Source organism: Melospiza melodia, chromosome 13 (genome assembly GCF_035770615.1).
Source record: "Melospiza melodia melodia isolate bMelMel2 chromosome 13, bMelMel2.pri, whole genome shotgun sequence".
NCBI lineage: Eukaryota > Metazoa > Chordata > Aves > Passeriformes > Passerellidae > Melospiza > Melospiza melodia.
In genome coordinates this window covers 13,753,836-13,777,017 of record NC_086206.1, presented here as the reverse complement: position 1 = coordinate 13,777,017, position 23,182 = coordinate 13,753,836, and the positions used below count along the sequence as shown (strand labels likewise).

At 39.1% G+C, this 23,182-nt stretch overlaps 1 protein-coding gene across 6 annotated transcripts in view; it reads left to right on the top strand.

Moving 5' to 3' along the window:
* Window positions 1-22,826, top strand: part of ESRP2 (epithelial splicing regulatory protein 2) — a 42,161-nt gene extending 19,335 nt beyond the window's left edge. Inside the window, exons 5-17 of one of the 6 annotated variants that reach the window (XM_063167812.1) lie at window positions 915-1,029; window positions 1,769-1,867; window positions 1,989-2,043; window positions 2,836-2,946; window positions 3,783-3,915; window positions 4,107-4,149; window positions 4,648-4,949; window positions 6,912-7,133; window positions 8,403-8,589; window positions 9,841-10,036; window positions 11,045-11,222; window positions 18,448-18,557; window positions 21,459-22,826. In XM_063167812.1, the coding sequence (XP_063023882.1) occupies window positions 915-1,029; window positions 1,769-1,867; window positions 1,989-2,043; window positions 2,836-2,946; window positions 3,783-3,915; window positions 4,107-4,149; window positions 4,648-4,949; window positions 6,912-7,133; window positions 8,403-8,589; window positions 9,841-10,036; window positions 11,045-11,222; window positions 18,448-18,537 (1,731 nt within the window). In that variant the 3' untranslated portion in view covers window positions 18,538-18,557; window positions 21,459-22,826. Of the gene's footprint in view, window positions 1-914; window positions 1,030-1,768; window positions 1,868-1,988; window positions 2,044-2,835; window positions 2,947-3,782; window positions 3,916-4,106; window positions 4,150-4,647; window positions 4,950-6,911; window positions 7,134-8,402; window positions 8,602-9,840; window positions 10,037-11,044; window positions 11,223-18,447; window positions 18,558-21,458 lie in introns of all 6 variants that reach the window. The other 5 variants (XM_063167809.1, XM_063167811.1, XM_063167810.1 and 2 more) reach the window with 5 other exon arrangements.
* Window positions 22,827-23,182: the final 356 nt, after the last annotated feature.

Genomic DNA, 23,182 nt, shown 5'->3' with positions numbered 1-23,182 from the left:
TGTTTTAGGCACTTACTCTTGAAAGTCAGCCACACTGCTTGGACTCCCAGATGAGCATAAGGAATAGGAAAATTAGGAAAAACAGGATAGAGACAGAGGCAATACAAGTACTTTGAATTCTGTGTGTGGAGTATAAACAAAGGTACAGATCAAACCTCAGCAGAAGTGATGGAGAACTATTGCTTTGCTTAGGCTTGTATTAAACCAGTGTCCTGTGGAGGGTAAGCACACAGGTGGTGGTGTGGCCTGGCAGTGGTTCCCCATCTACATTTATTCAGTGGGAAGCAGAGCTGCTTCTTGTTTGCTACTCCCACATGAAGCAGCAGTTTCTGCTCCAAGTTCCTGGAGGGTTTAGAGCACCCTGTCATGCACAGGGAGGAGAACCTTGCCTTTGTGCAAGGTGGTGACTCTTGAGTTTGCTGGCTTAGCAGGGTCTGCAGGAACCCCACAAGAATGAGACCTGCTGACATAGAAGGAGCTGGCCAGTTATTGGGTCTTTTTCTGAAAGTTGCTGAAAGAGATTTTGTATTCCGTGACAATATTTATTTAAAATTTGTCATTGTGGTTTGGTACAAATCTGCTTTTCAGTGTAGCCACAAAAGATAAAATAGTGTCAAAAATAGGAATTAACAGTAAAACGTAGACATATTAAAATATTTTTTTCCCAGCCATCCTCTCCAGCTGTTTTCCATGGGTCTGACTCCCAGAGGTTATTTGACTTTGTTCATGTAGACATCCAGTTCTGTAGTTATGGAATTTGAACTGTGTTACAAAGGAACCAAACTGCTCCATCACCTACAAGCTGGTGATGTGGAACTACGTAATTTCTGAGAGTGCCTCATTCAGTTCAAAAGTATTACTTGAAATTTAAAGGATTAGCATGTATAAACCAAGTATTTTTGCCTTCCTTGTAGAACTTCTTGTTGTCAGACTGCTTCTATTCCTTTTATGATCTGCGCAAAGAATTCCACACTTGCTACCCTAGTTCAGCCGCCGTGAAAGACCAGACTATCAAGACCATGGCAGAATGTATCCTTTTGCTGCAGCTTATATCCCACAAGCAGTTCAGTTCCTTGAGTTTTATCTCTGTGATTATTACAAAGTTTAGAAGAATAAAACTAAATGTGGGTTTTATAAACTCACAGGGAAAGTGAAAGGAGTGTCTACTTAAGTGTGTGTCAGGGGAGTGGCTCTGCTTGCATTTCCCCCCCTCCCCCCAAATTGAATCTAATTGATTTCTAAACCATATTTAGTAAATCTGCCAAAGAAAAGCATCTCCTGCATTGGTGCTTGATCTTAAAGGAAAAGCTGAGCTGTCAGTGGGCTTTTTCAGCACCCGCTGGCCTGCAGGTTTCCACTGTTTGCAGATAATAGTTATCTTGCATGATCCTGACTAAAATGAGTTGAAAATAAAGCAAAAACAAGACCCAAACAATACTCTATATCTTAGTTCAAATTAGAGAGATTGTTGGGGCCCATCTGAATGGGATTGAAGTTCAGTTATGTTTAAAGTGATAGGAACTTAGTCAGCTTTTCCTTTTTTGGACTATTAACACTGAGATTATGTAAGCTCTCAATAGTTTTCAAACTGTGGTCTGTTGCAGTGAATATAAACCAGTTTATGAGCAGAGTAACATGTCTAATAGCCACATGTCCCTGCTAAGACCAGTACATTTGATTATTAGTTCTGTGCTAATTTCAGGAAAGCCTTATGACTTGTTTACAAAGGATTGTGCAAGTCTGTTATTTTCTATAATCACCTGTTTAGATCTAGGCTTAGGGACAGATGAAGCAGAGGAGGACTTTGGCGTGTGGCAAGTGAAGACCATGGTGGCTATCATTTTCAGCATGCTTTCAGAAGGTTGTAGTAAGTTAACTATTTATACTGAATGCTGAAATCCTTCTTTTCTGAAAGAATTGGCAGTGATGCTGTCATTCTTAAGTAATCTCTGACTCTGGTTATATTTAAACTTCTTGTTTTGTCACAGATCACATATTTACTGAGCCTGAAACTGTGAAACACAAGTATGAAACAGGTCCTTGGTAAGTGCCCTTGTCACGGTTGTTTACAAACAAAGATGAGTCTTGTGTACGGCAAGGAAAGCTTGTGAATATTTCCCCATGGTCATGTGAAAGCAGGCTGGCTCCTGAGAACAGCCCAGTGTACTCAGCAGTCACTGCAGTGCAGCCAGACTGTGGCTGGCATGCTGAATGCTGCACTTTAGTCCACCTCTTTAAAGTCACTGCAAGTTAAATGCTCTTTGTTCTCTTGCCTCTGTTTTGCATGGCAGCGAGGCTGTTTTATCTTACCCAGGGTGAAGAAATATTTGTGAACTTTCCCTAAGTCAACAGGGCTGATGGCCAGTGCACCCTGCATGAGCTGAGCTGCGTGGTGCTTCCCAAAGTGCTTTTACATGCTGAATTGGGTGTTGGGTTCAGGCATGAAGGGACAGGATGGCTCATTCTTTACAAATGCATTTCAGTGTCCAGACTGAAATATTTTAGGCATAAGTCATTTGTGTTGCTTGGATTGCTAGATCTTTCAAATAAAATCAATTCAGTTCCTCATTACTTTGCATTGAGGCAGTTTTCCTATTTTTTTGTTTAAGGAACTGCAATGTGGTGACAACATTGTGCATCTACAGTGTTGTAGATATAAAGGAATTATCCAAGTTATCTTCCATTTCTTTATTGAAAGGAATAATGGAGATAGGAGAGTCTCAACAGAAAATATGCTCCAAATTTACAATTCAGTTAGTTGCAATCTGAAGTTTGGTAAAATATTGGAAAACCTGGATGAAAGCTTAGTTTGTCTTCTTTTTTCTTTCTGTGCAGCAGTAAGTCTGAAACTGTGGACAGTGAGACAGTAATACGTGCCAGAGGTTTGCCATGGCAGTCTTCAGACCAGGACATCGCTCGATTTTTCAAAGGACTCAACATTGCCAAGTAAGATAAGGAAAATTAACCTTGCTTTATCACTTTATCACTTTGCCTTTAAAACCAAGTCCCTTTAATATTTCTTTTACATACATCCCCCACTCTCCCCACTGGAGTCCTTCAGTCTTTCCCCACTTGACCCCTTCCCATGCTGTGGCCATGACAGCTGAACAGGTTTATCAGCCTTAGAGTGTGCAAGAGAAAGTTTAGAAATGTGTGAAGAAGAAAAGAGACTTATCAATGGAAAGCCAATATACATTCATTTATTGCTAGTATCAAAAGGGAGAAACTCCTACTGCATTAATCAAAGCAGAGGCCAAGGCATGAAAAAAGCTTTAATTTTGTGCCAACTTATTATTCTTCTATACCTCTTAAACAGGCCACATTCAGAAACTTCTAAGTACTGTTTGGAATAAATTTTCATATGATTCATGTATATACCTATGTATAGATTTATGTGTATACATATATATGAAGAGAGTGAGGTTATTTATCATACCTGTCACTTAATATATATTCCAGATCTCCAACACTGAAAAAATATATTTTTTTAATTTAGAGAGATGAGGAATTTCAAATGTACATCTGAGATAATAGGAGGGACAAATTTGCAACTTTATGGGAGTTGAGAAAATGATGAACAACATGAGATCCACGAGCTCAATTAAACAGATTTTAAAGTATAATTCTGTTACAACAAAAATTAAATTTTGGATAGTAGCAATTTCTTTTTACATCTGTAATCTTCATGTTTAAGTCTGATTCCTTTACTATTCTTACACAGTTGTTTATTAAATATATTAAAGATTCAGACTAAACTTATATTTGTTGACTTTACCTTCCAGAGGTGGTGTGGCTCTTTGCCTGAATTCCCAAGGAAGAAGAAATGGGGAGGCTTTGGTTCGGTTTGTCAATTCTGAGCAGAGAGACCTTGCCCTGGAAAGGCACAAGCATCACATGGGTAGCAGATACATTGAGGTAAAAAGCTGTAACTTGAAACAAATCTTTGGAGAGAAACCTGAATATTTTAAGCTACGTGCTCATTTAAAACCAAACTGCACTTCTGTTTTCCTCAAAGTACCAAAACACAATTCTCTTGAAAGTATATGTGTCATTTAAAACTGAACATTGTGATTTTCATGTGGTTTTTTTTTGTTCTTTCTTTCAAGGTTTACAAAGCAACTGGAGAAGAATTCTTAAAAATTGCAGGAGGTAAGTGATGCTGAAGTTCAGTGTGATTACTTCAGTTCGTAGGAATGTTGTTCAAGTTCTTTTTTCTTTCCTTGACTGAGGATGCAAATGGATAATGAAGTAGCTTTTCCTGTTTTGTCTTCCAAGAATGTTTGACCCTGTCAAGTTGTTGAAACTGAGCTATGAGCATTTGAGCTGTGATGTTCACAGACTTTCCTCCTTCTTGGAGGAAGACCAGCCTTTGCAGTGGAAGCATCCATGTATCTTGTATTAATTCACACTGATCTTATCTTTGCTCCAATTTTATTAAAATATGAAGCACTTGCAGATGAAGAGGTTTTCCCCTCAAAACAGATTGCTGAGAGTTAGTAGTGTTTTGGGTCTTGTCTGGTTTTGTTGCTGGCTGCTTACCTACTGTATTCCTTAGTGCTTCCCCGCTGCTGCTGAATCCCCTGGAACTGGGTGCCCAGCCCTGACCACAGGTTCTTAGCTGACCACGTGCTGTTATCTCTCTGCCAGGCACCTCCAATGAAGTGGCCCAGTTCTTGTCCAAGGAGAATCAAGTTATCATCAGGATGAGAGGCCTTCCATTCACTGCTACCCAGGAAGATGTCTTGGGCTTCCTGGGGCCGGAGTGCCCAGTCACAGGAGGGAAAGAGGGACTTCTCTTTGTCAAGTACCCAGATGGCAGGCCCACAGGAGATGCATTTGTGTTGTTTTCCTGTGAAGAATATGCACAGAATGCACTTAAAAAGCACAAAGAAATACTTGGAAAACGTTACATTGAACTCTTCAGGAGCACAGCGGCAGAGGTCCAACAGGTTGTAACTATTGATTGTGAGATTCAAAACAGAACAGTTGAAACATTTCTTCTAATGCTTACACACAAATATGTTGTAGAGAATCATGAACATTTATTATATGAAAAATGTTAAGAAAGGTCAATACATATTTCCTAATGGGCATGGAAAATTGTGCAGCATTGGTTTTGCTTTGATCGGGGAGGGGGTGTTGGTTTTGGGGTTTTTTTTAAGCTGCCACTGCTTGGGTGGTTTAATTTTTACCTTCCTTCAGGCTATAAAGTGAAAATCATGTTTTTCTTTTCCTTAAAGGCTGACTGAAATCACAAAAATAATTCTAAAAATATAGTAGATTGATAGTGTTGTAGTAATACTTCTTGAGAATCTGCAGTCTTTAAATGCTAGTCTCCATGTACAGAATTTCTAATATTAAATCCAAATCTGGATGCATGAAATGAGCAACTGCTTTCTTGGAAACTAAGAATTAAGAGGATATATCTGGTTTTTTTGGTGAAAGGAAGTGATTTTTTTTTTTTCCCTGAGGTGATATATTTCCTTTTTCCCCTGTCCTTCACCAGTTCCTATCATTACCTTCTTAAACTGGTAAAACCATTATATTTTGTCACCAGCAGCTTGTCCCTATGAAAAATATCACATATAGTATTTTTCTTCCTGACACAGAATACTTCTAGACTGGTGGCTCCAGGGGGAACCAGTATTAGGTTTGGTCAGGTGTTTGCATAACCACTGGCTATAAAAGTGTAATACAGTTACTGTGCAATTTATGTGACAGGAGAAATCTTTCTGTAGAAGGGATGGGGCAAGGGAAAGGATATCCACACTTGTAGATCATTGCCACTACTGTGATATGGATATTACAACAGCAAAGAATCTGTGGGCTGTGAGGATTGGGACGTGGCATTTCCCTGTCCCCCATAACTTCCCTCCTGAGGGAGAAGGAAGCAAAATCCTCTAAGGAACAAAATCACTCTGTCACAGCAACCAAGTCTCTGCTTCCACTTTTTTTAGGGAGACCTGGATATAGCTTATATTCATTGCTTCTTCCTCTATGACAGCTGTCTAGGATGACACCCAAACTTTTTTGCTGCCTGGGCAAGAGATTATTTCTTAGGAAATTATGGGCTACTTGTTTGAGTAATTACAAGAATCAAAGCCAGCTCTCATCTATTTAGTGTAATACAAAGTAATTGCAATATTCTCCACACAACTAAGAGAAACTTCTGTCCTGAAATGCATTACAAGGACATTGTTGAAACCAACTCCCTAAGCCAAATAACTTTTAACAAAACTAAAGCTTTGTGACCTGCTTTTAGTAGCTCTTTTGGCAGAATGTGTTTATTTGTGATAATCATCAGTAAAAATGGTTTTCAGCAGTAAGCCCCTACATGTTTTGTATGATCCCTTTGTCATTTGGAAATGAGTCAAGAGAAAATGTTGAGATCAAAGTCTCCTATATTCTTATCTTTAACTTTTATTTTTTCCTCAGAAAATCTGTACTTGGAGATGAGCACTGGGGTTAAACAAATAAGCACTCTCACTTAACCAATCAGTTTTTAAAATAAATTAAAATTAGTACTTTCACTTACTGGCTATTTCAGGTCTCAGTCCTTTTAAAATGATTGGTTTTAATTTACCCTGATTTAACTAAGAACTGTGTGTGGCAATACTGGTTTATTAGCACAGATGTGATTTCAGATGTTCCTTTTTGAGATGCCATAAACAGTAATAGACTTTTAACTTTTTTATATTGACATGAGAAAAGTCTGTCATTGGGGTCTGGCAAATTGAATTTGTTAGCCTTCCTCTCTCCTTTTCTGAGTTTAAAACTTTCAAATGCCCAACAGAAAAGTAACTGCAGTGACTTAGTATAAGAAGGGTTTGTTGGAAATAGTATTGTGAGAACTGCCCTGTGCTCAGACAGATGATTGTAAATCTGCATTGCTGTGGGTTTTCTGCCAACAGGTACTCAATAGATACATGTCAACACCTCTTATTCCAACCCTTCCAACTCCCATCATCCCAGTCATCCCCCCTCCGTACACCATCGCCACGGGCAGCGTCCGCGACTGCGTGCGGCTCAGGGGCCTTCCCTACACTGCTGGCATTGATGACATCTTGGAATTTATGGGAGATGCCACGGGGGATATCAAGCCCCATGGAGTTCACATGGTCCTTAATCAGCAGGTAAGGCATTTTGCATGGGAGGAGTAACTTTGCATTGACTGAACAGGTTAGGAGTCAGGGCAGCTTACCTGATCTTGGCTTTAGTCTTCTCCAGCCTTGGGAAAATGTAATGTTCTCTTCATCTGTCTTTGCCTCATTTCTCTTCCCCTTTTACATACACCCTTGCTTTTCTCTCTCTGTATGTATATATGCATCAGCCTGGGAAAGATGAAGCTTGTTCTTTGAATGATAACCTTATCCTGGAGGTTGTTTTCAGCCAGAAGCTGGAGATACATTACAAAAATCTCTCCTTTAGATGGCATAGCTGCTCTGTCAACTTCAGGGTTCCTGCTGCGTTGAGTGCTCTTTGTGTCAAAATGAGCTTTTTCTAATTTGATGAGCAGTTGCTCAGGTTTTAAAGAGAGTTGATAATTAAAAATTGTGGTTTGGGTGTATTTTAATGATGTGATCATAGAGATATATTTTCCCTGCTGTCTTGTGTTAAAAGTAAGCTCTTAATGAGAGAAATACTGAGGTATTAAAGAAAACAAATGACTGATCTACTATATTTGTTTAGGAGTTTCTTTTGTGTGTGTATATTTTTTTGGTTAAGAAAGTTTTTTGTATTTTATACAGACAGGTATCTGTCAGATTGCAGAAAATCAGGCCTGGAAATCAACTTCCAATGCAGCTATGGACTTTACGAAAGGATCTGGAACTTTATGCTGTTGTACTATTACCTTGAAAGCAGTTGTAGGGAAGGCAAAGCCAGGCTCTTCCTAGAGCTTCACAGCAAAAGAATAAGAGACAATGTGAATAAACTACATCCAAAAACTCCCATTCCAGTTGATGGAAAAGGGAAAAAATAAAATCACAATGAGAAATTAGCTAAGCACCTGAACAGATTCCCAGAGGTGATATGGAACCTTCACCCCTGGAGATGCTCAGATTTCAAGTGGAGAAGGCCATGAGTGGCCTGACGTAAATTGAAAGTTAGTCCTGCTTTGAACAGCTTTTGGATGAGAGACCTCCACATTTTTTTCCGTGCTACATGATTCTGTTTCTTTCTGCAGAGGACTGAAGCAGCATTGTGTTAACTGGGCACTTGTTGCATGAGTCTTGATTTTTCTGCTCCTAAATAGAATTGTTGAGTTGTGAGTCATTTGTGCCAGAAAAGGAATAAGGATACAGGCTTTCAGGAGATGTTTGATCTTAGTCCTTTCTGCATTTCTTGTGATCTGGGTGATTTCATAACAGACTGACCTACAATTACTTCCCCGCCTCCCCTAGGGACGACCGTCAGGCGATGCTTTTATCCAAATGAAATCTGCTGACAAAGCCTTTATGGTGGCTCAAAAATGTCACAAAAAAATGATGAAGGACCGTTATGTGGAAGTATTCCAGTGTTCTGGAGAGGAGATGAACTTTGTTTTAATGGGTGGCACTTTAAATCGTAGTGGCTTATCCCCACCGCCATGTAAGTTACCATGTAAGTCTCCAATTCTTCTGCTCTCTGCTGCTAAAGGCTGATATGTGGTAGGTGCTGAAGCTTTGTGGCCTTTCACCTTTTGACTCGGGTTTTGCCATGATCAATAATCATCCATCTGTGTACATGCTAAGATTGGAATTGTTCCCTTTGGGCAATAATGGGACTGATCAGAGGCATTTTTATTGTATTTTCGGTGGTGAGTAGAGGGCAGCAAGGCCTTGCCAGTGAAATTGTTGCACACTTTGCTTTTTATGGGTGTACTGTTCTTCTGAGCTCTGCAGTAGACTTGCCTGTAGTGAAATCTACTTGGAATAAGAGGGATTTTTAAAATGGGGAGAAGTTCTGTATTCCAGCTGCCAATGAGTGCTCTTGCTATCTTGCCTCAGAGCATTCAGAAGGTACTCTTTGGGCTTGTTTTTGAAGGAAAACACCCACTGGGATGATATACTAACCAACCATAGAGTGGTGAAGTTGGATGGATTTTAATTTTTTTATTTTAAGATTACAGTGAACCTTACTGAGGAGCTATAATGGAATTTTACTGTATTGTTCTAATTAGTCTCACTACCAAATCACAAAGCAGATACTGATGTATTTGCAAAATAATAAAAAGCTGCCAAATATAGTACATAAAACCAATTTGACTGCACACCAAGCCAAGCTTATTGTTCCTGGACAAATTAGGTATTTATTCATCAAAAACCATCAGACTGGTGATCTAGTGGGGTATTCTCCCTTCCATTTGCTGTATCCTAAAAATACTTTTTGAAGTCTCAGGAAGCTTATACATAAAGTCTCATGGTCAGTAGTTATGGATGCCCATGTGTGCACCCACGTGGATGCCCAAGCACTATTATGGTGCTTTTGTCCCACAGAGTACAACTTCTGTTAGAAAACACCAGGGTGTGTTGGTGTGCACGCCTGCTTTCTCTATGCACATGGCTTTATGCTTTCTTTTATTAACTCTGAAGTTCCCTACTTTCCATTTACATTTAGACAAGGCTGCTCACATCTAGAAGCTGTGAACTTTTAGCAATTACTCATTCCCAATGCCCGAGTTGTTTTTCGTGGCAATGTAGCAAAGGTCTCCAGGGGAGAGGCTAGAGAGCAGTCTCTGCTCAAGGGTTCATCAATCATGCCCAGATGGTTTCAATCACATTGCTGTAGGAGAGGAGTTACTCATCTGAGACTTCTCCATTCTGATTGCTTTTTTGTTGCTGTGTCCTGGTTTGGTTTTAGGTCTTTCTCCACCAGCTTATGCTGCTTTCCAAACAGCAGCTGTGATCCCAGCAGAGGCAGCAGCCCTTTACCAGCCACAAGCCCTCCTGCCATCCACCAGGACGCCCCAGGCCTCTGCAGCTGCTCCTCCAACTGTTACCTACTACCCAGCTCAGGCTGCTCAGCTCTACATGAACTACACAGCTTACTATCCCAGGTAACCCCGAGATTTCACTGCTCCTCTTAACCTTTCATCCCAGTGCAGTAGGTGACTCTGTGATCACCTGTGAACAGCTCTTAAATTTGCACTTCTAGTGTAGGTAGTCCTGGGAACTTAATGTTCAGCAACAGAGGCAGAAACCATTTTAACTGTTTCTCTGTGACCTTGTAAGGGGATTCATCTCTGTAGGTTCTGCTTCAATCTCGTGATAATGTTGGCCAAAAAGGGTATTTTTGGTACTGAGGCAATGTCATCAAGGCAGTTCTATTTCTTGGCCAGAAGAGAAACTGTGTCAATTCACACCTCTACCCTCACCTCTTAGTTTGTTCTTTTACTTACAAAACTGTTTTCATGCTGAAAGACTCCTCATAGGTGTGTACTCGGTGTACTCGGTTTGATTTTGTACATCAGTGAGACCAAAGAACATTTTTACATGTGAAAGCAAAGCAAATCTCCACCTTTTCCCTTCCACAGATGGTATCAGCATGAGTCACTGAAGTCTGGTACAGGGGTTGTGGGGAAATAGCTTGTTCACTGATAGCTCCTAGGCTTGTGTGACACTTGCTAGCTTGAGTATCTAGGAATTTCCTAATGAGCCCTGACCAGTGATGGAGATGCTAATTACTCACTATTTTGTGGCTCTGAAATGCCAGATTAGGGTGTTTTCCTCCTTTTCATACTATGGCAACACCCCTCCCCTTTATTTCTTTGTGTTTTCATTAACGATCTACAACAAGTCATCTGCAGCTACTATTCCTACTCCCCTGTGAAATGACAAATGCCACTCCTTTTGTCTTTAACTACAAATGTTAGCCATTTTCCCTTGCCTCCTTGCTCTAAAAATAGATCATAAGACGCTGAAGAGAAATTAAGAAAGTCCTCAAAACAATCCACATCTCTGTTTTTCTGTAGTATTTGGATTATTTTTCAAATCTAAGTTTTTGGTTTCCTAGTAGAAACAGTTACTGGGTTTTGTAACAATTTTGCTCCCCCTCTCTCTTTCAGCCCTCCAGTATCTCCTACCACGGTGGGGTACATTGCAGCTCCCCCAGGAGCTGTGGCAGCTGCTGCCACTGCCACCCACACTCCCATCCTGCCCCAGCCTGGAGCCTTGGTCCGGATGCAGGGCTTGCCATATAACACAGGAATGAAGGAGATACTCAGTTTCTTCCAGGGGTACCAGGTTAGTATGTAGCCCTCTCCTTGAGACCTCTTTGGACCTCTGAGTATTGATCAGTGGAGGCCAAACTGACCAAGCGAGAACTTTTGGAAACTGCAAGATGCTTGTTGTATATTTAACTGGCAGACTGAAGAGTAACACACGATTTGCCTTCCTTCCCATTAAATAAACAAATCCTGATCTGGAAGCAGTGATTTGGTGTCTGGGTTTGAGTTTGAAGAGTTCAGAGCCCCAGTGGGAGTGGGGCTGCAAAGGGGCTGCCACAGGAAAGTAGGGGCTGCCAGAAGTTTTCTGTCCTGGCCACTTGGTGGTGGGATCCTTTTGGTAGGGTCAGTGTTTGACCATCAACACTGAAAGTTTGCTGATTTCTAATACAGAGAGCTGTGAGCTGGGTGTGGTGACTTGCAAAAAGAGACAGATGTCTTGGTCAAACATTGTTTCAGTTCCTAATAATTTTGGTTACAGGCAGGAGCATCTTTCATTAAAGCTATATTACATTGCAAACTAAAGAAAATCTGTATTATCTGTGCTGTCCATTCTGACAGCAAATATACTACAGGTAATATCAGTCTGTATGGACTGATGGAATGCTCTCAGGTGAACAAACAGAAATTTATCTTCTTGGTAAGTCTTAAAAAGAAAAAAAAGGCACCAGCTACAAACACTGTTTTCCAGCAGCCCTTATTTGATGTCTTCTGCCTTTTGTCTCAGAGGATACTGTATCTATATCCATGGTTTGTCATGACATATTTGCTAAAAGGAAAGGTAATTGAATATGTTCTGGTGAGTATTTAACCCCTGTGGGTAACAGCACTTACACAGTTCCAACTCTGCCCTTTTGGGTACTACTTGGAAGCTCTGACCTAAAATCCTCTTTGTGGCTCTCAAACCACTGCAAGTAAACAAGTGATTTGTGACAAAAGGCAATAATATTTGCATGTTTGTCCTTCAACATTTTGGGACAACAGTGATATTGCAAGAGGTAATAGGAAACATTCAGGCATGGTATGTTTTCTTTCTTCTTTTTTTTTTTAACCTTTAGATTCTTAGAAGACAATGAACTTTAATTTGTTGAGCCAGATATCTGGTATGCAATAATTGTAGACTGAGAACAGATGCTTAAATGTGTATGTTCCAAGTTTTGAGTATTTGGAAGATGCAGTGCTCTACCTGTTGTGTCTTCTCTTTGAACATTACATTTTTGTTTTGAAAGCAGTTCTGCATACTCAATTTTTCAGTGGAAAAAGATTATCACATAAAAAGTATGGTGAATTTTGACTAACAGTAAAAAGAAGCTGCATATTGTATTTTAGGGCTTTTTGTTCCACAGATATTTCCAGAGTTCAAACCGAGTTCAGTTATTTGTGGCTTTCATGATACCCAGAGAAGTAATAAACATTCATCCCATTGTTTAGCCATCAATATTTTGCCTTTTAGTTGTTTTCTACTGCCTGGGGGTTTTGATGGATAGATGGTGGATGTATTAAAACCTTAAGTATGGAAGCTTATTTGCTAAATTGAAATTCAGCTAGAAGTGTAACAGTACCTTTGAAAAATGTGACCTGAACCTGTCCATGCATGGAACAGATCAGTGACCACCTCTAGCACCTCTGCCTTTTGTTAAATCTTCAGTTTAGTGAACCTGGACTTTGTGTCTCATGCTCAGTTTGCCCTTCTCCTCATTTCTGCATTTGGATAGCAATTCCTGGTGCTTGTATTGCACAATTAAATGGTTATAGGAACAGAAATTTTGCCACAAGGTGAAACCTATATTCTGTTGCTGCAACCTCCTGTGATCATCAGTTACTGTTATTAAATTGGTCACCTCTTTGACTTCTTTAGAAGATGTTGTCCAAATGAGATCAGGCTCAAGGTCTTATAAGGGAACCAGGAATTCTTTTGAATTGTTCTTGGAATCCTGCATGTGGTAATGCTAATTTTATAGTCATTCCTTCCTTCAGGGCAAAAAGAGATGGTGACTTACTCTAATGGGACAATATTACATCTCTGGAGCAACAACTAATTTTTTTTTCTTTTTTCCTCCCCTTTCTTCACATTGTTTTCTCATTTTCTGCTGCTGCTGCCCAAGGATTTATTGCACGATGCTTCCGCTCGTTCATAAAGTGAGCCCTTAATAATCATCAGTGGTTTGGGCATGCTTTTAATCTGTGTACAGCTAATTGATGTTGGTATTCAATGGTCTTCTGTGTTGGTATTCTGGGAACGGATCGGAGATGCTGAAATGGAAGGGTGATTTTTGTCTTTGTGTGTCCTTGTCTGGAAGGAACAGGGTTTAAGTTTTAGTTCTTGCTTTATTCTCCTCTGAATTTTTCCTTCAGGCTTCATGGGCTCTGTATATTGCATGTGTGCACATGTTGCTACTTAAGTGAAGGCACTTTTCATACCAGACCTGCCTCTTAAGAGATATCATGGGCTTCAACAAGCTGGTCTCAACATCAGTACATGCTTCTAAAAAGAAATAATTTAAAAGTCTGCAGATCAGCATTTTAATTTTCTTTTAATTTTATTAGTATTAGCCTCTTGTTTAGTGTTTCAGCAGCTCAATTTCTTCCTGTAGTTCTGTCTTCTTGGGGTTTTTTTGGTGGAAATTCCTTCCAGCTCCCATGTATTTCTTGTAACTTGGATTAAGCAATTGAAAAACTTGGGAAGAATTTTAATAGTAAATCAGGGAGATGGCAATTTTCCCCATCACCTTTCTGTATAATATTGTAGTATACTGTAATCCTCAAAAGAACTAATATTAGTACTCTCTGATTCAGTAATTCACATTAAATTATTTTTAGTTGTAGTGTAAAGCAATAGGGCCATTGATTTGAGTCCAATTATGTGCTGGATACATAGCTAAAGGATAACTAAAAGCAGCCACATAATCCAAGCCAACTAAAACCACATTGAGAAAGCAACAAACCCCAAAATAACCAAAACAACAACAAAACCCTCACCATGCCATTCACCAGCTGCTCAGCATATCCTGGTCTCTGGGCTTTATGTTGAAGTGAGTGACCCATGGATGGGATTGTGAGGAAACTCTTGAGGAATTCAGAAAAGTAACTCATATTTCATATCATGGGTTGAAGTCTGTGGAAGAGGTGGTGCAAATGTAGTAATAACATACAGCAAAACTCCTCAGTGTTACTTCAGGCCATCACTCTGTACAGCTGCAGAAGCAGTGAGAGAACTCCAGTAAATAATTATTGAACAGGGGTAGTAATTGTGATGAATATATGTGAAGTTGACACATAGCAGGACAAAATTTTTTGCTGAAGAATTTTTATTTTTCTTTATTTAATGTCTAAATACTTAATAGGTTTTACTATTTAGCCACTAAAGGAATTAATGCAAAATATTTTAGTCTCCAAATACTGGAGACTCTTTTGGGGTAGGGGTTCTCATCCAGTTTTTGTTTTTTGTTGTTGTTATTTGGCTTGGTTTTGTTGTTTGTTTGGTTTGGGTTTTGTGTGTGTTTGTGTGGGTTTTTGTTGGTGTGCAATTTCTCAATAATTTTTTTCTGAGAATGCAAATAGCAGCAGAGTTGGTATCATAACAAGAACTGGTAGGTTAATGTAAAAGCAGAGGTAGTTCAGCTGTGCCTGTGGTCTTAGCTGACCAAAAACCAGTTCTCAGCTGTTGTCTTGGCCAGGATTCAGCCTCCTTTTGGTAGTACTTGCCCAGTTTCTTGGAGGTTGGCATGAATGTGAACTCATGCCTGCCTGGAAAAGACCCTGTGGATTAGTTCTTAGAAAGCAGACTTGCTGTTTAGGTAAGTTGTGTGTAAGAATAGCTGTTAAAAAAACCCCAACAAAGAGACTAGAAGATGACTAAGATTTAGGGGCCAGGGTCACCACCTGAACTTTTTAAAAGCCCCCTGAATTTGCTGAAAAAGGCTGGATTGGAAATGTAAGGACTTCTTTGTGTACATGTTTCTACATAAGAAAAGTGTAAAATAAATAGTGTTCTTGAAAGCCCTACTGGGCTTAAGTGTCTTTTGTCTGCAGCTATAAAGAGTTTTTGCAGTATATTAATTCTCCAAGGCTTCAGAGACACAGAATTTAAGGCTTGCTGGTAGAGGGGAGGAGGCTGAGTTGTAGTTAAAACAGTACTAAGGAAGTCAAGGGAAGTGGATGGATGGCTAAATTCCAAGGGTACTAATGACATTTCTCTGCTCTGTCAGGACAACAGACATCATTGTTGCTGACTTTTTAGGGATTAGGAGTTTCTTTCTCTGAAATGTGTGCTTAAACAAAGTATTCTCTATTTCCTTTAAGATCTTTTTGGAATCTGATTCTCTGCAGTCTGAGAGGTGGATACCCCATCATCTGTGTGCCAGTCCTAGGCATGGCACCCTCTGACTAGGGAAGGGAAGGGGGAAGTGGCAGAGGAAGAATTAATTCCCACTTACTGAGGTTGGAAGTTATCTGGCAACACAGACACTATTCCATGCTCACCCCCACACTCTCAGAATAGAGCACACTGCTTGTTTTGCTTTATTCCTAAATTTATCTCCCACCTGGAAATGTTGCCTGTGTGGAGAAAGCATTGTGAGACTGGGACCAGTAAATTAGAGGTTACAGTTTCTGTCTGTTGCCTCCCACGTTTGAAGCAAGAAATTAAAGTGGCACCCTCTGTATTTTTGGAACAGGCATTACCTGTTTCAGTCTCTGATATACAGAAGGTTCAGGTGGTATCTTTCCCACACAGAATTCAGGTATTTGTGGGTGTTTGTGTTGGCAGTCTTATGGTACAATTGATGTGCTTCTGGGGGCAAAGCCAGTGCAGGGTGTTTCTTCTGACTCTTGTGCACAAGGTTGCAGTTATCTACCATCAAACCTGATTCTGTATTCCAGGCTGAGTCTAGCTAGGCTTTTTTCCAGAGTCTGAGAGTTCTCTTTGGGAACTGTTCTGTGATAAAGTTTACAGGCAATTTGGGCAAGAATTGCAGCCGCCTTCCTGAAGTGGCCATTTTGTCTATGATGTTTTCCTTTTCTATCATTTGCTCCTGTTTTTCCCAGTTGGAGTGTGTCTAAATATACTTTCCAGTTTCAATGCTGTTTTTTTTTTTTTTTAGCAGTGGGTTATTTTCTCTAGATTGCTTTGTATGTGCTGTTTTTAGACTGAGTTTGAATATTCACTGTAGGAACTGCAAAAATGAAATGGAAATCAATGACTTACTGGTTAGTGACCTGGTTAAATCTGTGCGCAGTCTGTGAGGGGAAGACAGTCCCATATTTCTCTCAGCAAGAGAAGAACAAAGAAATAAAATAGGTTGAAGAAAAAGAAAATTCAAGGAGGAAGTTTAGTGTATTGCATCTTTATTAACCAGTTTACCCTTGGTCTGGTCCTGTGTGGTTGGATGTTCTTGTTTTGTTCTTATGGGTTTTGAAATGCAGACAGAATCAGAAAGATTTACAATCATGTGCTTACTTAGGCAAGTTAGGGTAGTTTTCATTTTATTTGAAGAATTTACTGTTCTACAGCTTCTGTTTTAATTGACTGCAGTCTCTCACCTATCCTTGTGATTAGATGCTACTTCTATTTCTAGGTCTTTTGATGAATTTAGTTTTCTTCTTTCTTTCTCACTTTCTTTAGGTTTTTTGCCTAAGCTCTGACAACTCTGTACAGGATATCTTTACAACTTTCATATTTTCTACATTGTTTATTCCATTTCAAGTGTAACTTATGAAATACTGTCCCTTACAAGAGTAAAACTGTAGAACTTTGCCTACTGTACATCTACTGATAATCTAAAGTATGTACTATCTTGAGACATTCCTTCCAAAGAGTAAACTTACATTTTGTAGATTTGTTTCAAGGGCAGGTCTGGGAATCATAAATCTAATATTTGCACGGTCTGGTTGCCCTGGCAGAGACTATCTAGAAAATACTTCTTATATTTGTCTTTTACTTAATGGCATGGGTTTAGATGTGGCTAGAATTCAGTAGTAAAATTTTGGGGGGTTCTTTTCTTTTGTGTTCTCTGGGCTCTTGGTTATTGTTTTCTGTGAAAGGTGTGTACAAGATGGTTGGTGTTTTTCTTTTCAGCTTCCCTTTGGATGGATATGTGTTCTGTATGCCCAAATATACTCCTTTTCTCCCTAAGCTGGCAGGAGACTTTTTGCATGATAGAAATATTAAAGGAAAGGCAGCACAGTGCACCTACATTGTATGCATTTGGCAATCATCTAAAGCATTAGTCTGTCTTGGGGGGGAGACAGGAAACTCTTCTTGCCACTGAAAAGATATTCTACAACTCAGGTTGTGCTAAAAACTATTGTCTTCTGGATTACAGGAACCATTCAAGTAATCTCTGCAGCATGTGTAAGAATGCTCAGTCCCTTCCCAGGATATGTGATTTGGAAAGATTATGTGCTAAGAACAATATTTCATATTGATGTATTTCCTGACTATATATATTTGTACCAGACCAGTAGTATGAGTGATTACTGTTCATATTCAGCATCTCAAAGAATTCTTAGATCTGATTCACGTATGAGGATTTTGTTCTAATTTGATAGTGTGACTGTTCTGTGCAGTCATTATTTTTATTTTAATATATTACTTCTTCAAATCTGTAATGATGCAGTTACACTGTATAGTTTATTTCATTTTCTAATGTAGAAATACACTACACTAGCATAAATGCTATTTTACCTTGTGAGTGCATTCATGCTGGGGCATTGATTTTCTTTCATTACATTGGTGTAGCCTATGGAGTGTTTTTCACTCTTCCTTGGAGAAACTACACTTCATGAGTGCATAAAAGATCTGAGTGAGATCCATACAATTATTCTGATCCCCCGCCTCAGTGTGCAGAATGGAAGATGCTCATCTGTCCCAGTGAGAGCCATCACTGGGTTTGTGATTGTGCTTATGAAAATGTAAGGGTTTGGTTACCTGGTGCTGCTATCTCATGAGTAGAAGGAAGAAAGGAGCACTTCATGGTCTGAGCTATTTCCCTTCCTTGATAAGGAGCAGTTCAAATACACAGTTTAGAACATTCCCCACAAGCACTTACTTTATTTCTACAACCAGTAATGCAATTAATGTATGTTTTATCTTACATAAAAGTTGTTTCTGTCCAGTTCAGTGTCTCCTGCCAGTTGTTATAGCTGATGCTCTTAATTGTGGTTGCAAATGATGGTCTGTGTGGCTTGCTGTGCCAGACTGTTCCTTCTCTTGCTGATTGTCCCATGTCACACTTGTACTGTAGTATGCACCTGATGACTACAATGGCCTAATTCAGCTGAGCGATCAAGCCAGGAGTGTGTTACAAGCACCGAAAGAGTGGGTCTGTTTGTAACTTTGTAACTTCTGAAGAAGGTAAGCTGTGACGGCCAGAGCCTGGCTCTCCAGAGGTGAATGGGAAGGGAAAGAAGGGCTTGGTGCTACAGAGACTTTTGCTTGTGGCTCTCCCCTTAGTAGCTTGCATTGGGATCCTGGTTTTAGTCTTCCTGCTTCAAAAATCAACTAACCCAAGGAAATGGGCTGGCTGTGATCTGTGGCTGCTGGGGCAGCAGTGGTGGAGGTAGTGATTGCCTGGTTCTGCTCAAGATGGTATGTTCAACCTCCAGAATGGTTTGTTGATGCTTGTATCTCATGTGAACCTTTCAGTCCAATATTTCTCTCTTAGTAAAGTCATAGAAGATGATTTTTTTTCTCCCTGGTAATGCTAGGAAGAACACAGAAATATGTGTGTGAAAACCCCCAGACCTCTGGCTGTGTATTTCTGTACCATATAACTGGCTAGAGATTAATGTCTCCTTCTTGTTCTCCCTAATGCAACATGAACTATTGCATTAGTTTTTCCAGATGAGGTTTTTTGGTTATAGTGACTTTCTAATGCAACTATCTAGGTTTGCTAACAGTAAATTTGCCTGCATTTTTTGGCACTTACACAGTTCTCAGAGAAATTTTATTATGGCCTATGTGAACTACATGATGCCACAGTACTACTGTATTCCATTCAAAAGTCTACTGATTAGTTAGTACATTTTCTTTTTCCGTAAGAAAAAACCAGAACAACCTCTCAGTTTAAAAATGGCAGTCACATACTGTGCCTTGAGAGAATTACTTTCATAGACAAATGTACTTTCACTAACAACCACCAAGTCAGTTGTTTTCAAATTAGTTGTTTTCTTGTGGTGTTTTCTTGATCTGTGAGGAGCAGATGGACTGCATGGTCTGGTGATTAACTGGAAAACCAGATCAGCACTTGGTTTCTACTAAGTGTGACATGGAAACAGTCTTTGGCCAATTCATGGAGTAGCTCAGTCTGAATTATAAGTGGTACAAGGTAGTATTATATAGGTACCACTGTTAGAGAGTTTAAAAAAAATTCCAGGAAAAATATTTGCATGAATCTGAAGCTAATTTTAAAACACATGTGTACATACAGAAAATCTATTTCTCTAGAATTATTTGTATAATAATAATAATAAATAAGTACTTAAACCAAATATATCTTAAAATTAAACTGAAGAGGTTAATTTAGTCCTTTTAATTATGTTGCTTGCAGATTGTGTAGACTTCTTTGCTAACTTTTTGTGCAGCTCTCATAACATGAATTTCTAGACCCCTACATTGGTATTACACCAATACTGCCATTTAAACTATGTTCTTAGAGCTCTCCTCTGTGCTCAGAGGTCTAACTGTGTTCCATATGGTTTTCAGCTGACTCTGGGCTGAAATATTAAAATTCTGTTCTGGACTGATAGTAAATTAGTTGATCCCATATGGATTAACAGCAAAGAGCTGGTTTAGAGCAGAGGATCTTTTAAGTCAGATTTGCAGCTCAATCCAAGTTCTGTACAGCTTTCTCTTTGAGAGGGGGTTACTCTGAAATAAAACAAGATTGTTTTATTCCAAAATAAAAGTGGGCTTTAGAGGTTATGTATTTTATCTGTCTTTTTTTATTTCTTTTGCATGTTATTTCTTAACTAACTTTAGTTTTCTGAGAAGAAATTATAGAAAGTTTGTACTAACTGCCTTATGCATGGTTTTGGTTTTTTAAGTGTGCTGTTTCTTATATTTTAAGAATATTTTTACTGCCTGCTCAGTGTTTGGGTGAGTGAACCTCTAGCATGCACTTGATTTATTTTCATATGTTTGAATGTAAAGCTGATATATGGTATGATACATGAATGAAATGCTATTGGTAATAACTGAGAAGTCTGCTGCTTCTTGTAGTCTACCAGACACACACAAGTTCTACAGAAATGAACACTTAAACATTTTAATCTTTTATAAACTCAAGAGAACATATGTCACATGAACATAACTTGAATTAATATTCATAAAACTGGTTGGTTTTCCAGCATTGCTTTTTCTGACACTGTTTTTCAAAAAAACTAACTTTGTATGCTGAGCTTTTGGTCCTTCAGTCTCTCATTGTGAAACTTCACTGAGATTCATTTCTGTCCAGCAACCAGGAGTTCAAACTTAGCTTGGAAGAATTTCCTGCATCTTATGGAAAATGGATGGGGTAAAATAGGGCTGACTGTAATGTCTGCTTTGAACTTAGCAATTTGGACCTGCCTTTTAAGACTTTATGAGGGCAAATGCGCTCAAAAGTAAATCAGCTGCAATGACTAAATAATCTTGTCTGCTAACCTGCTTTTCCTTAGCCTTGTTAAAATTACAATAAATATTTATTTAATTCAATTTTACACCAAATTTTACTTAATTGTTCTGGAAAATCTTCCTTGTGCTGTATACCTGTGTTGACTTCAGCTCATTCTCCCAACACAGAACTCACACAGTGCTTTTATTTTTGGCATGTGTGTTGGTGTTTTTTGTGTGTGAGTATTGACATGCCTTAAAAGCCTTTGTCACTTGGCCAGTAGTCAGTCCCTATAGTACAAGAATTATTAGTGCCTGGATTTCTTGCTCCATTTACCTCCTACTAACATCTAACTCTCTCCTTTAATCTCAATTGCTTCTCTAGAAAAATTTTTGCACAGAATTATGTCTACATCACTATATTCAGCACTCCAGCAGAGTCAGAGCTGCTGCAGTTTGCCAAGCGAAAATTTCTTTTCATCTTTGATTCCTTCTCCTTCCCATTCTTAACTTCCAGAATGTTTTCACCATGGACACAGGAGTGGAGTGAGCCAGAAGCACTAAAAAATGCACCAGCATTAAAAACTACATTTCCAGGTGTCCAGGTGTTGTTGCTGGTCTTAATAGTTTTTTTTTTAATTTTTTCTTCTTGTACCATTGCAGCTCCAAGCAGATTCCATCCTCATGCTTTACAACTTTAGTGGGCAGCCCAGTGGCGAGGCGTTGGTGACTTTTCCAAGCCTGGATCTAGCTAAGCAAGCAGTGGCTGAGAGAAATGGACAGCTCCTGGGCAGCCGCAGTGTGCAACTGCACCTGGTCTAACTGAACACTCTGGAGGATGAGGAGAGGATGCTGCACTCAACACCCTGCCCTCTGCAAAACAAGAAGTCTTCCCTTGCCACCCAGGCAGCAACAAATGTGCCTTTTCAGCATAACCTGTTGGAATGCAGCATGGTGCATGTCCTTTTTAATTTGAAAAATGGTGTCTCCCATGCCAAAGATAAAGTGAAGCCAAAAATTGTGCAGTTAATTTACTTAATTTCTAATGTACCTGTGTAAAAAGAAGCAAAGCTGCTCCTGGCATGCAGTTAATTCTGAAGACAGTCCAGTATCACTTCAGCTACCGGGGCCACGGGCGAAACTTACTCAGTAGCATTTGAAGTGGAAAACGATGCTCGAGTCATTCAGATCCTTCTGTGTTTAGTTTTTAAGAGTTTACACTTGACAAAGTGTCTCATTCTTGTAGAGTTTAAATGTCTTTAGAAAGGTCTTTTGGAATGCATGTCTTACCCAGTTCAAAGCGTAGATCATATTGATTTTTGTTTTGTTTTGTTCTTGACTGGAAAATATCAGGATGCTGGATCCTGAACCAATTGTGCTTTTTCATGTTTTCATTAGACATTGTTTTGCAAAAGCCATATTTGACCTTACCAGTGTACTGCTGCAATGTGTAAAGCAAAAAAATAAAACCAACAGCAAAACCAGAAAAATCCACTCTTCCCATCCTGCCCCTAACCCCATATTCTTAATCTCTACAGGACCAAAAATGGCACATAAACCTGAGTACTAATAAGTTATATTTTTTTATTTAAGCATAATAGCTTTCAGATACTGTATTAAAGATTTTGCTCTAGTTTATGTGCATGCAATTTGTTTACATCTTTAAACTACTTTATTTGTATATTATGAAACAGCAAGATATGTTGAAATCTGAATTCTCTAGTGCATGCTTTTTTCTTTTTCCCTTATGTGTATATACATAAGCTAGAAGTACTTTTACGTCATGTAGCATGTGTTTAAAAAAAGACATCTGCTGTAGAAGCACTAAATGACTTTGTTTTTACTGTGCCTTACTTCTAAATCATTCCAAGTGCAATACCAGCAGAGCAAAATGTAATGAATTCTGTTGTTGACATGTTCATGGATGTCTGAATTGATCTTTTTTTGTTAGTGTACAATTTGAGTTGTACTTTAAAGAACTGAATGATGTATGCTTCTTTATATCACAATAAAAGAGATGCTTACAATGTGCATTGCCTTTTGAAAGTAATTTATGCTTTGCTTTAATGTATTTTCACAGAGCATCAGGCTTTGATAAATAGCTTTACACACTTTTCTCCTAGATTTAGATGAGCATTTGTACTTTGTGACATCTCTGTTTTTTGGGGGGTTGTGGTGGTTTTTTTGTGGTTTTGGTTTTGTGGGTTGTTTTTTTTTTTTTCATTTTGTCTTTTTGCATGTTCTAGTAAGCCAGAAATCTGTATGATGCCTGCTTCTCTCCTAGTGCAACGCATTTTAGGCAACATGATGTAACTGTTTACATGCTTAGTGTTCTCTTTCTGTTGCCAGAGGAAACAAAGTATTGAACTTGAAATTGCATTTGTGTT